Genomic DNA, 12,930 nt, shown 5'->3' with positions numbered 1-12,930 from the left:
CGCATCACGAGCATTGTGTGCGTCATCTTGAAGCTCAAGATCTTCGTCATCTTCTTGTTATTGTTGCGCGGTCAAATTCTCAACAGCTAAGCGCAAATCAGCAAGACTGCATTGTACATCCGTCATTTGATCTTGCATTGTAGTGACGGTCACATGAGTAGCATCCAGCTTTTGGGAGATCGCTTGGACCGTACCCTTAAGCTCCTCATCCTGAGCGCGGAATTCACGTCGCATCTCATTACGAAGAGCCTCATACTCCCTCCATGTGATGATATCTGCAGCACTCTTGTTTTCCTGGTTAACAAGTTTATGATCACTAGCAGATATCGTTAGTAGATTAGTGCACTAAATCAAAAATATATGGTGGTACTCTCACAACTCACTCAACAACTGATAAGAAAAGGAGATCTTATCGTTCCAAAGTAAATTAGTGTTGCTTACCACTTATAGTAACAACTAGTGCACGGATGTAGCAAAGCGAATATCAAGGGTATAATAACAAATCACACGGCAAAGCAGGATATATGTGGGGCTGTAGGTAGGCTACCTATTTGCACCAATAACAAGCTCTAGCGCTGATTGTAGACAACCAATGATACTCACACAAGGCGATATAATGGGGCAACGCAACTATATGTAGGAAAGGTTGCAATGCACTAGAGAGACGCTATCAAAGCTCAACGAGACAGGCACAAGATTGCTCAACTACGGGTGCAGAAAAGTAAACTTAGACCTTCACTTGATTCGACTAGCACTTCAGTTTTCTTTTCTTTTTGTATTTTCTCTTTGTATAACACACGCAGCTATGTAGCTCTTTTTGCTTCTTTTCAATTTTCTCTTCTTTTTTTTGTTGATTTTAGGACACACTCCTTGATAACACGGCCAACAAGATATGCAAAGCACCAAAACCCTAATGAGCAGCCTGTCGAGCGGTAAAACTAGTCTCTTCTGGGGAAGTTCCTAGTCACTTTATATCGATAGGCTGTGTCTATGGTTGGGAACAAGCACACTGTACGCTATGTGGACTCGGAGTAACAAAACAGAAACTAGATGATAAGAGAGACTCAAACCCTAACAATACTAGATGCAAGAAAAAGATACGCAAAAACAACTACGAAAAGCAACTAAAACTTGAAATTAGTGCAATCTAAGGCTATGGCAAACCCTAACCCTAGTATTTTTGGCTTTTTCTGGATAGGAAAACACTCACAACTCAACTATGGGGTGGATTGTGGATGGCTTACCGAGGAAAACTGGAAATCTGATACCAAGATGATATGGGGTGGCCCGATCTTCTTAGTAAGCAACAGTGGTGATGATGATCACGGGGTGATAGCAGCGGAGGAACACGACGATGTAGTGGATGATAACTTGTATGACGCAACGAGATCTCTCGATTGGTCCCTGTCGCCAATGCAACAGCTCTCAACCCTGCAAGATATTCGCAACTCCACACACTTGCGCACGTAGCCGCCGACCACGAAGCGGTAAGTTGCAACCTTCTAATTCCCAATGGAACAGCAGATCACACAAAACTTTATCGGGATCTACACAATATCAAGCAATATGGTGTAGGGATTCAATAGTTTTGCTAAAGAAAACAACTAAGAACTAGGGTTTATCTTAAACGTGGTCTAAAGCAGCTAGGGGGCGTCCTGGACACTTATATAGGCGTCCGGGACAAGTTCTGGTCGAAAAGATACAAGTAAAACCAACCCATAATAGATCTGGTCGAGACAGACTCAGACTAGTCCGATCTGGAACCCGGTTGACCGGGTCAGGGACCGGGCTGGCCGGTCTGGACCGGGCGGCAACCGGAAAGGTCGCAAAACTCCGTCCGGTTGGCCCCGGTACGACGCCCGGTTGGCGCCGGGGTGAATCCGGTCTGCCGCCCGGTTGGACCGGGCCAGGGACCGGGCGCGCCGGCGTGCCGACCGGTCTTACCGGGTGCTGGACCGGCCTGGACTTCTTCTTCTCCTCTCGCGCATGCCTCCCGCTCCTCCCTCGTGCGTCCATGAGATATCTTCATGTCCAGCTCCATGTCCAACCTCACGTCCTTCTTCACGTCCAGCTGCTTCTCTACTCCTCGTGCGATGCTCGTCTCCTCTTGATACCTGATGATACACAAGTAACAGGACTTAGGCAGTATAAAGTTCTTATCAATGAAAGTATCGTTTAGAAACAAATTCACCTGTTGTTTAAGTAGCTTCGCACAAGCCCTTGTAATTGGTCCAATCCGAACTTCATCGGACTTGAGCTTCACAGCAGGTTCATCTTCATTTGTCAATGACGGAGGTGGTGGCGTAGTAGGGATGTCCTCATCACCGGCGCCTCGTGAGGCTGAAAATTTTGGGCATGGGAGCCTCCTATCAGTGACGCCAGGGCGCCGCGCGGGATATTTTACCGCCACGACGCTCCCGCCACGATTTTGCGTGGGAAATTCTCCTGCCGCGACACCGCGCGGGAGGTTTCCCGCCTCACCGGCGGTCTATATTATCCTTCCTCCCCTGCCTCTATAGTGCAAAAACCCTAGAAAAATAGCACAATGTTCGATTCGTGGGACGAGGCGGCACTAGAGGCGACCGTAGAAGTCGTGGAAGCGGACCCACATCTTGTAGAGTACGAGACGTGGGAGGAGGCGGCGCTAGCGGAGACCGTGGATGCCCACGTCGCGGACGAGCGGCAGGGCCAGGAGGCGGAGCGGCGGCTGCGGGTGGCCGAGGAGGCGCGATAGCGGTGGATGGCGCGGCAGCGTGAGGAGGCGGAGCGGCGGCAGCGGGAGGAGGCGGAGTTTCTGGAGGCGCGGCGGCGGCGGGAGGCGGCGAGCGAGCGCCGGTGGGAGGCGCGACGACAGAAGGGGTGGGAGGTGCTTGCGCTGCGGCGGTTGCAGTGGGAGGAGACGCAGATTCAGGAGGAAGTCTGGGAGCGGCGGTGTTTGGCGGAGTTGCAGCTCCGCCTACAGAGGCAGGAGTTGGATCACCGGCGGTTGTGGGAGGACCTGGAGCGACAGCTGCATCAGGAGGCGATGGCCGCGGATAGAGCCGCCTTCTTGACGTTCGTGGCGAAGAGAGCACGGGATTATCGACGGAGGAGCAGCGGAGAGAGCAGGGAGAGACCACCGGAGAGAGTAGCTCCACCTCCATAGAGCCAAGTGGCCAGTAGGTAGTAGGCTAGAGATGAAGCAGGTTTCATATGTCATCCGGGGTTGAGGAGTGAATAATGTTTTACTTGAATTTATCCGAAAATATTATTCATTCCTCGATCCTGAATGACATTAAAATTAAATTTTAAGCATATTATGTAGTTTGTGTAAAAAAACTTCTATCGGGACCCCCTGTTTGGGGGCGCCGGTGTGGGAACAGCTCCCCCAAATATAGGATGCAGTGCTGGCATCCCCAAACGAAGGTGTCGGCGCCCTGCCGACGCCTATTTAGAAGCTACCGGTGAAGATGCTCAGAGAAACGGTTTAAGGGACGCGAGTGGAGACGTTCCTACTATCTCTCCTCTCTTTCCTTCTTCCTCCTCGCTGAGGATCCTGCCGCTCTCCGTAGGACTCCCCATGGTTTGATATTTCATTTTGCTCCTAGCATGGGTATGCAAGTTTCATAAGGAAGATCTAAAATATCTCAATTGCATGTTTGAATTTCGTTGTTTATTTTTAAATAAAATCAAATGCATACGTCCAGCAGTAAATAAATTTATGTATAGAGCTACCACGTTTAATACCTTTTAATTTTGAATGAATATATTGATTAACATATTTCGCTTCCAAGCTGATTGATAGTGAATATCATAAAATAATTTAGTTTGTAAATACTGTTCGAAATTTTCCAAATGTTTTGCCTTGCCTTAGGTGCTCTCTTCATCCAACCGCATCAAGATACTCGATCCCCAGACTTCGTGAGTGAACTTTGGTTCCGTAGATATATCTGGTTTGCAAGATTTTGAAAATGCAGGAATGAATAAAAAAAAGGATTAACATGACAATCATATGAAATCCTATAGAACGTAAACACGGAAATTTCTATTAGTACTTGTTTGATTGCATGATTGCATAGCAGGAAAAACATAAGAAATTTGTTTGAGGGAAAAGGTGCATGCCATATTTATCACTGAGACAAGTAACAATTTTCATGGGTTAAGACCTAACGGAAATTTTCCTATAAAATTAAGTGCAAACTAGCTCATAGAAAATTACAATTTTCATGGTTTCCCATCCTACAAATCAAACAAACTATATACTCCACACATGCCTCATCTCGATCGGTCCTGACACGTACAGAGCGCAGACGTACGCACGATCTAGTGGTAACCAAAAGTACACACATGCTGATCTGTTTGCACAAGACAATAATAAAAGAAAAATAAAGGTCTGAGAAGTTCACGCCAAGCATCAGCAGATGTCTTGTCGTGTCAATCCTAGACTCATAGCTAGAGCAGTCGAATAAAAACCCTAACTTGCTCTACCCTGCCCTGCCATCACAAAGTTGTGCACTGACGCGCACATTTGTTACACTGCACGGTACATCTACGTACACACGCCACGGCAACACACGACATGCATGCACACGCCTGCTTGTCATGTGTACCACATACACGCAGTATGTACGTACGCGTACGCATGCATAGTGCTGAAAGTACGTCAGTACAGTACTCCAAGATACGCAGAGCCTCGCTTAGCCTAGCTTAGTGGAAATCGGAGAACAGCCCGTCGGCCGGCGGGTACAGCGAGAAGCCGCCGTGGAAGAGGCCGAGCTCCTCGGCCGCCAGGTCCAGGAACGCGTGGTAGTCCTCCGCCATCATGGCCGTGGTCACATTGGACGCCGCCGACGAGTAGTCATCCCTTGGCGGTCGCAGCACCGCCGCTGCTGGCGCCCCTCCTTCCTTCTGTGGTGGCGCCGCCTCTTCGCGCACGGACTTGCGGCGGAAGGTGTCCCCGACCTCTGAGTTCCAGAGCCGGAGGAAGACGTCGGAGGACGGCGCATCAGGCGCCCCGTGCTCAGCGGTGGATGAGGACGACGAGGCGGTGACGCTGGTGGTGGCGGCGGAGGTGGAGAGCATGGAGAGGCGCGCCTCGGCCTCGAGGCGGGCGGTCTCCCACTGGGCCGTGTGGCGCGCGGCGAGGGAGCTGGAGCCGGATCCGGCCAGTGCCAGGCCGGGGTGGTCGCCTGCCGGGTTGAGCGCCGCCTGCTGGCGGAGCTGCTTCTTGAGGTTGGTGTTCCAGTAGTTCTTGATCTCGTTGTCCGTCCGGCCCGGCAGCTGCGCGGCGATCATGGACCACCTGATCGAGAAGATCACGACGACGACGGCAGAACAAGGTCAGATCTTTGGATTATATGGGCAATAAACGCAGATGACTTCATAAATGACGCCGATCTTTGATCATTCAATGAGTGTCCTCATTCAATTCAACACAGACGCACGAACTGTAGCGCCAGGCCGCCAGTAATTACTGGAAGAACAGGACTCACTTGTTGCCGACGATGGCGTGGAGCTGGAGGATGGACTTGTGCTCCTCGGGGGTGAAGGGCCCGCGCTTGATGTCCGGCCGTAGGTAGTTCGTCCACCGCAGCCGGCAGCTCTTGCCGCACCGGTTCAGCCCTGCGAGCAAACCGGCATGAGTTCGACCGTATTGAAACACCGCTAGCTACCCGATTGCACTGAAGAACGACATGATTCTTCGCTGGAGCTACGTACCGGCGAGCTTGGGAAGCATGCGCCAGTTGCCGGGGGCGTTGGCCTGGACGTACTCGACGAGGAGCTTGTCCTCCTCCGGCGTCCAGGGCCCTTTCTTCACCCCCTTGCTCTCGCAGCAGGGAGTCCTCCCCATGGCGCCGGTTGCACCACCGCCGACGACAAAACGCTATCACCGACGACTAGATCGATGTATCCTCCCTCTAGCAAGGCAGCGGAGCTTGGGCGGTTGGCGACACAGACAAGGAGACGGGACGTGGGCAATGAATGCGGAGATGGATTTATAAGCCGAGGAGGGCCATAAATGCCCCGGATTTTCACCTGCTGCAACAACGAGAGTGGGAAAAAGGGCGTCGATAATAACTGGTCGAGCCGACGGGCAGAGGGAGAGCGCATTTATGAGGCGCGATGTGCTCTCGCGTGCAAGTACGACGAGGGGCCAGGGCGACTTGAATGCGTAGGTAGGGGACGACCCCGTTGTCTGCTGTTGTCCAATGTTCCAGTGTACCACTGCAGGCTAGGCAGCATTTTCAACTCAACGACCAGTCTAGTAAAACTCAACCAGCGATCACTCACTTCGATCAATCGAACTTTTACAGATGACCATGCAAAAAACTGCCACGTTATTTTACTACTTTACAGTTTAGTTTTTAGGGTTTAAGGGTTTAGGTGCAGGGTTTAGGGTTTAGGGTTTTATGTTTTTCCTACTGACCTATATAAAGGGGTGGCTACCTCCATGTAATCTCCGAGCTTGATGTTTGTGATTGATATTAAACAAGAAGGCTCCAATGTCGTGGGACACCAAATCCTGAGTTGATTGTTGATCCGTGTGATCTTGTTCATTGTCACAAGTGAGTGTTGATTCATATTTGTCCAACACTTTGTTTCTCAGGGTTAATATAGTATGATTTTCAATCGGATTGCAATCCATGTATTGTTCCTATTGTTTGTCGACTTTAAAGATCGGGCTGCCCTGTGCGAGCAGATTTTTCACGGCCCTAGATAATTCAACGTTAAGTATGCAATTTACTCTGTGCACGAAAAACCAAAATATATGACGTAACGAACTAGTTGGATCGTTTAGAAAGTTTGAAATTACAAAAAAATTAGTAAAATTATAGAAACTGTGATATTTAAAAATTATGTTTGAAATGAGTTCAAAATTTTGTTGCTACTCAATCCATGTTGTTTAAATTGCTGGATTTAACATATTTTGTGATTTGTTTAAATTTTTAACAATTTTTTGCCAAAAGTGATTAAATTGCGAGACTTGGGGTTCTCAAACATTTATGCCAAAAGTTAAGGTTTTGTGATAAGATACACTTCAATGGTGGTTTCGTGCACTTTCCTCCAATAGTTGTAGTATTTGAGGACCAAATTTATTTATTTGTATACATGTCACAAAAATGTCTTTCTTCCGGAAAGCTTATGTGTGAACATTAAGCATGAACAACTACATTGTTAAACTTCTTCCTTTTTACGGTTAGGATGTTTTACTAGGCGGGAGCCCTGATGCTCCATTTTTAATTTGTGTTTCAAAACCTCCATTATACAACAATCAAATTAAGTATACACAAAAATGTAGTATGGTTTTATTTTGTTGCTACTACATCTCTTATATAGGATCTCGATATGTCTACAAACCCTGAATATTAATGTTTTGACATTTTCCAAACAAATGAGAAATAAATATTTTGTAAGTCAGACATTGTGAGCTGTTCGAATAGACTTTAGGATCTCTGCAAGTATATATAAGGGTGATGAATATTTTTAACGATGGCAACACTTGATTTAGAAACAACTATATTTAAATTGCTCGGTCTCCAGCCATGTAGGATAGGATGAACATCGACATGGTCAAACAATTGTGAGAGATCTTGACCCTGACGAATGGGCATAGGAAGAATACCGTTGCATCTCTAGTAATGCTTAGGGTGTGGGAAATTTGGAAGATAAATAATACAGGGGTATTTCGAAATGTTGTCACCATTTCATTAAAGGAAAAAAAACTATCACTACCTTGGATACACTTTTGAGTACTTGCATATTTGTCACAAATCGAAGAAGCCAATTTTCATTCTCAATATTGACTTTGAGAAGCCCTTTATAAGGTAGATTATGATGCAATTATTGCTATGATCGAAGCAAAAAAAATTAGGTCCTAAATGAATATATCAATGATTATCAAAATATTCAATTCTAACTCTACATCAGTACCGTTAAATGGTATCCCAAGGAAGAAAATCATATGAAGAAGGGGAGTAACACATGTTTGTCAAAACTTTTGATCTACTTGTGTCCATAATCAATGATGCATGGTAGAGAGGAATATTAAGTTTGCCAATCAAAGAAGTATTTGGTTAAATGTTTCTAATAATTCGATATGCAGATGATACTTTGATGATAATGCTAGCTGATCTCAATGGATTTTAGCGATTAAAAGAATTACTTGCTGCTTTTCTCTACATCCACTTGGCTCCATGTGAATTATCACAAATCAAGCCTTATGCCAATAAATCTTACGGAGTATTTATCAAAAGCTTCGCTGAATCGAGCGAATCTTTTGGATGTAAATACTGATGGTGCTAATTAATGTTGCAGAGTATTTATTAAATCATGGGCACTACAAGACCTTAATGCCCATGGTACCAAGATTGGACAAGAGACTATCTAGTATCTTACCATTAATGTCTACCATTAGTAGACTGAGTCTAGTGAACTTTGTAATTTCAGTCTTCCACATGTATGTTATGTGTTCATTTAAAGTTACAATCACCATTTTTGTTCATTTGGAGAAGAGTGGCAGACAATTATTATGGGATAATAAAAAGGATAGCAAATGTATGGAAAATTGGGATCTAGTATGTAGACCAAAATATGAAGGTGGAGTGGGAGTTCTAAATTTGAGAATTCAAAATCAACCTCTTACAAAAAAACCTGCACAAATTTTATAACCATCATGACATTCCATGGGTCAATTTAATTTTACAGGCATACTAGAATGACATAAATGCCCCTCATGCATGCAATATCACTCAAGGGATCCTTCCAGTGCAGAGACTGCATGACACTTATTGATATATACGGAGATATAGTTGCAGGCATAGTAAAAATTGGAAAATCTATACTTCTCTAGAAAGATTCTTAGGATAACTTGATAAGCTAAGAAGATTACAACCATCCGCGCTCATTTGCTAAAATGAGATCATTGTGCGGTGATCCAGCATATCACTGCATGTTGTAGTATACAAGTCGTTGATATGATATTCATGAAGGGGCTTATTTACAAATATCACATCCCTCAGAGTGGTACAACAGAAATATTGCATGTCATAACACTCCATATATTTTATTACAAGCATGGGTCTTAACAAGTTGGCATTCTCACAGGTTCGATGAGAACACCCTACGATATTACTTAAGTATCATTATAACTCAAACTAAGTAGACATGACGAGCTCAGTAACTTATCTAGGTAAGTCACTACGCTGCTCGGCTCTGAGATGTCTAAGGTAAAACTCTAATCCTCCGCATTTGTGCCATCTGCTCCGTAGACTATCCCATAGTCCTGTTATCACCAGAATTTGACCGAGTCAGAGGTGGGCCACGATCAAGATGGACTTGAAGAATATACATGGAAGAAATACGTGAATCGGCCTGTTATGCAAAGTTTGGGCTAGTTTGCCCGTGTATCTGTAATATAGTAGGATACGTGTCGGTTAGTTAGAGTTTATCTCATGCACGGTAGGGATTATTCCCACGTTAGAAAGTCTACGGACTATAAATATGTATCTAGGGTTTATGGAATAAACAACAATCACGTTCACCACAAATCAATCTAGGCGCATCGCCAACTCCCTTGTCTCGAGGGTTTCTTCCGGGTAAGCATCATGCTGCCTAGATCGCATCTTGCGATCTAGGCAGTACAAGTTTATTCGTTGTTCATGCGTTGCTCGTACTGAAGCCTTTTTGATGGCGAGCGACGTAGTTATCTTAGATGTGTTAGGGTTAGCATTGTTCTTCGTATCATATGCTGTCGTAGTGCAACCCTTAGACATCTAGCCGCCCTTACACCTATCTTAGGTGTAGGGGCGGCACCCCGCTTGATCATTATTTAGTAGATCCGATCCGTTATGGTTGCTCCTTGTTCTTCAAGGATTAGTTTAATATCTGCATAGTTAGGCCTTACAAAGGGTTGGAGGATCCAGCGACGCGTAGGGTGTAGTTTGCTAGCAATAGACAGGATGTTCCGGGGATCAACCTCGTGTTGGTTTTTAGGCCCTGTCTAGGATCGGCTTACGATCACCGTGCGTGACCGCGAGGCCCAATCACGAGTAGGATGATCCGATTATGCGGTGAAAACCCCAAATCATCGTAGATCGTTTTAGCTTTATCTTGATCAAGCAGGACCACCATATATTCGTACACCTCGTACGAATCATGGGTGGATCGGCTCTTTGAGCCGATTCACAGGACAACCTGAGAGCCGATCGAGGCTCGTATTTAATGTTTACGTGTATGCCATGCAGGAAACTAAGCGAGGCATCTCCATCACCTTCCTGACCAGGTATAGGTCAGGTGGCACGCCCTTGCACCAGCATCGGACGTGCGTGCCGGAGTTCTGTGCGGGCCGTCGCTCGGAGGGACCAGGGCCAGCCGCAGCCCTAAGTTGCTCCCGGCTCTCCTGTGTTGCCCGTCGTTGCTCGCCGGTGGGTTTCTGACCGCAACACATTCTGGCACGCCCGGTGGGACAATCTTCGACATCAACCACATCGCCATCTACATCTGAGATGGCGGATAGCACTCCAGTCACGTACGAGGATCTGACCGAGGAGCTCAAGAAGAAGTATGACGAGGTCAAAGCGATCCTCGAAGCCGACCTCATCGGCTCTTTTCACAGAACCCGCTCACATGGCATCAGGTGGAAAGGGTTCTCGCCTGAAGGTGCGCTCGATGGAATCGACCTATCCGCCCCATCAGAAGAACGCACCAGGTCCCTGCGTCAGGAGGTTAACTTCATGGTAGCTCATTCGCTACACCGCCACTCTGAGAACCTGGTGAACACTTTGGAGCGTGTTGCTCTTCGGGTGATCCAGGAAATCATGAGGCACCAGTACTCTCCGTCAGGACCAGCGCTCGGGACACACCAAGGAGAGATGCCACTCCAGTCCCGTCCACCGCTGCCATTCGCGTTGGCAGCACCAGAAGTGCCGAATTCACCGGCATTCATCGTCTACAAGATCGGTGGTGACCCTAGCGACTACCAGTTCTTGTACGAGGCGCCTAAGGAGATCCCTCACGGATACACGTGCACATACGTGCCAGATTGCAGTAACTGGGCACTCACAAACCAGACTGCAACAGCGGGGACTTCTGGAAAAGCAGGAGGAACTTCAGCGACAGATCTTGAGAAGCAGACGTGGCTAGCTAAGTACGCCACTCCAACAAACCTCCAGAGCGCAGCTCCTGCAGTTGGCTCAGAGCTGGAAAAGCAAGCATGGCTGGCTAAGTATGCCACCCCGGCGAATCTTCAGAGTTCGACTCGCAGCCAGCACCGCGGATCAAATCAGTACTATACTGAGATACCAGTTCGGCATGGTGCCGAAAAGGAGGACAATCGGCTATTCCAAGCCGTACCCCAACGAGTACGAGTTGATCCCGCTACCACCCAAATATCGGCTCCCTGATTTCTCCAAGTTCAATGGATCAGATGGTTCCAGCTCCATCGAGCATGTGAGCCGATATTTGGCACAGCTGGGCACGATCTCAGCAGCAGATGAGCTACGTGTGCGGTTCTTCGCACAGTCCCTCACAGGATCGGCTTTCGGGTGGTACACTTCGTTGCCACCAGACTCGATCCGGACTTGGAAGCAGTTGGAAGAACAGTTCCACATGCAGTATCACTCAGAAGCTTCTGAGTCTGGCCTTGCCGATCTAGCTCAAATACGTCAGAAGCGTGGAGAAACTGTGGCAGAATACATCCAGCGCTTCAGAAATTTTAGGAACCGATGCTATTCGGCTCGCGTGACTGAAAAGGAAGCAGTCGAGTTGGCAGTGGTGGGCCTTGCATCACCAATCAAGGACATGGCCTCCCAAGCAGACTACCCTTCACTGGCGCACATGGTTCAGAATCACAAGATATGAACAGCGCCACCCGGACTTGTACCAGGACAAATTCAAGCGTGCGGTAGTCCTGGTTGAGGCAGATGAAGACGAAGGCTCTGCGGGAGATCAAGAAGTAGCAGTGGCTGAATGGACTCGGGGGGCAACCCCCGTATCCTGCAAATGGGTTAAGCCACCAGGTCCGCCCAGAGGGTTCGATTTTGACGTGACTAAAACTGAGCAAATCTTCGACCTCTTACTCAAGGAGAAGCAGTTGAAGTTACCCGAAGGCCTCAAGATCCCCACAGTACAGGAGCTGAACGGAAAGCCATACTGCAAATGGCATAACTCGTTCTCCCATGCCACCAACGACTGCAGGGTGTGGCGTCAGCAGATCCAAATGGCGATAGAACAAGGACGTCTGATTTTCAACCAGTACGCCATGAAGGTCGACACCCACCCCTTCCCCGCCGTTAACATGGTGGAGTGCACTTACCCTGAAGGTTGCCAGCCAGGATTCTCATTCAACATCAACATGGTAGGACCTGGACACCACTCTGGCAAGGATGGAGACGAGGGCAGCTGCTCTCGTAGCAAGAACACAGAGGAGGCCGCTCCATGCGATCGGCTCCGGCACGATGGCAAGCGCTATATCACAGAGGGAGAAGTGAGGAATGTAAGATATCAGCGACCTCTCTCTGATCACCTCCTCAACAAGTACGTGAGTCAATATAGCCAACGCCGACGATCCAGCGACGATGATGATAGAGACCGTCTGGCTAGGGACGCCAGGAGACATCGTCGGCATGATCGCGATGAGGAGGAGTACGAGCGCCGTGCTAAGGAAAAATCGAGGGAGCAAGACGACGAGGATAGGCACTGGGACTGCCCCTTCTTCAGACACTGCTGGGATTCAGGAATGAGCCGATTGCCTACAATCGGCAACTGCCCAGAATGTAGACAGAAGAGGAAGGATGCAGCTAACGTGTCCGTGTTCAAACGTCTAGGGCCTCTCCCACCTCGGAGCAAGCACGCTGAGTCCCCTCGGGTGGAAGATCTCGAGGATTTGGGAGACGATGATGAAGAAGAAGACAAGTACCACCGGCCAAGGTGGTGCCCTGATGGACTCAGCCG

The 12,930-nt window shown here is 47.8% G+C and overlaps 1 protein-coding gene across 1 annotated transcript; it reads right to left on the bottom strand.

Annotated features, from left to right (window-relative positions):
• Nucleotides 1-4,309: 4,309 nt before the first annotated feature.
• LOC127335727 (transcription factor MYB17) lies at nucleotides 4,310-6,050 on the bottom strand. The gene is made up of 3 exons (XM_051362454.2): nucleotides 5,698-6,050; nucleotides 5,472-5,601; nucleotides 4,310-5,281 (listed from the first exon to the last, which is right to left on the bottom strand). Exons 1-3 carry the CDS (start codon nucleotides 5,828-5,830, stop codon nucleotides 4,687-4,689), a joined length of 858 nt encoding a protein of 285 aa, XP_051218414.1. The 5' UTR covers nucleotides 5,831-6,050; the 3' UTR covers nucleotides 4,310-4,686.
• Nucleotides 6,051-12,930: the final 6,880 nt, after the last annotated feature.

The sequence above is a fragment of the Lolium perenne genome, chromosome 2 (assembly GCF_019359855.2).
Source record: "Lolium perenne isolate Kyuss_39 chromosome 2, Kyuss_2.0, whole genome shotgun sequence".
NCBI lineage: Eukaryota > Viridiplantae > Streptophyta > Magnoliopsida > Poales > Poaceae > Lolium > Lolium perenne.
The sequence above is the reverse complement of the archived record's forward strand: the minus strand, read 5'-3'. Positions and strand labels throughout refer to the sequence as shown.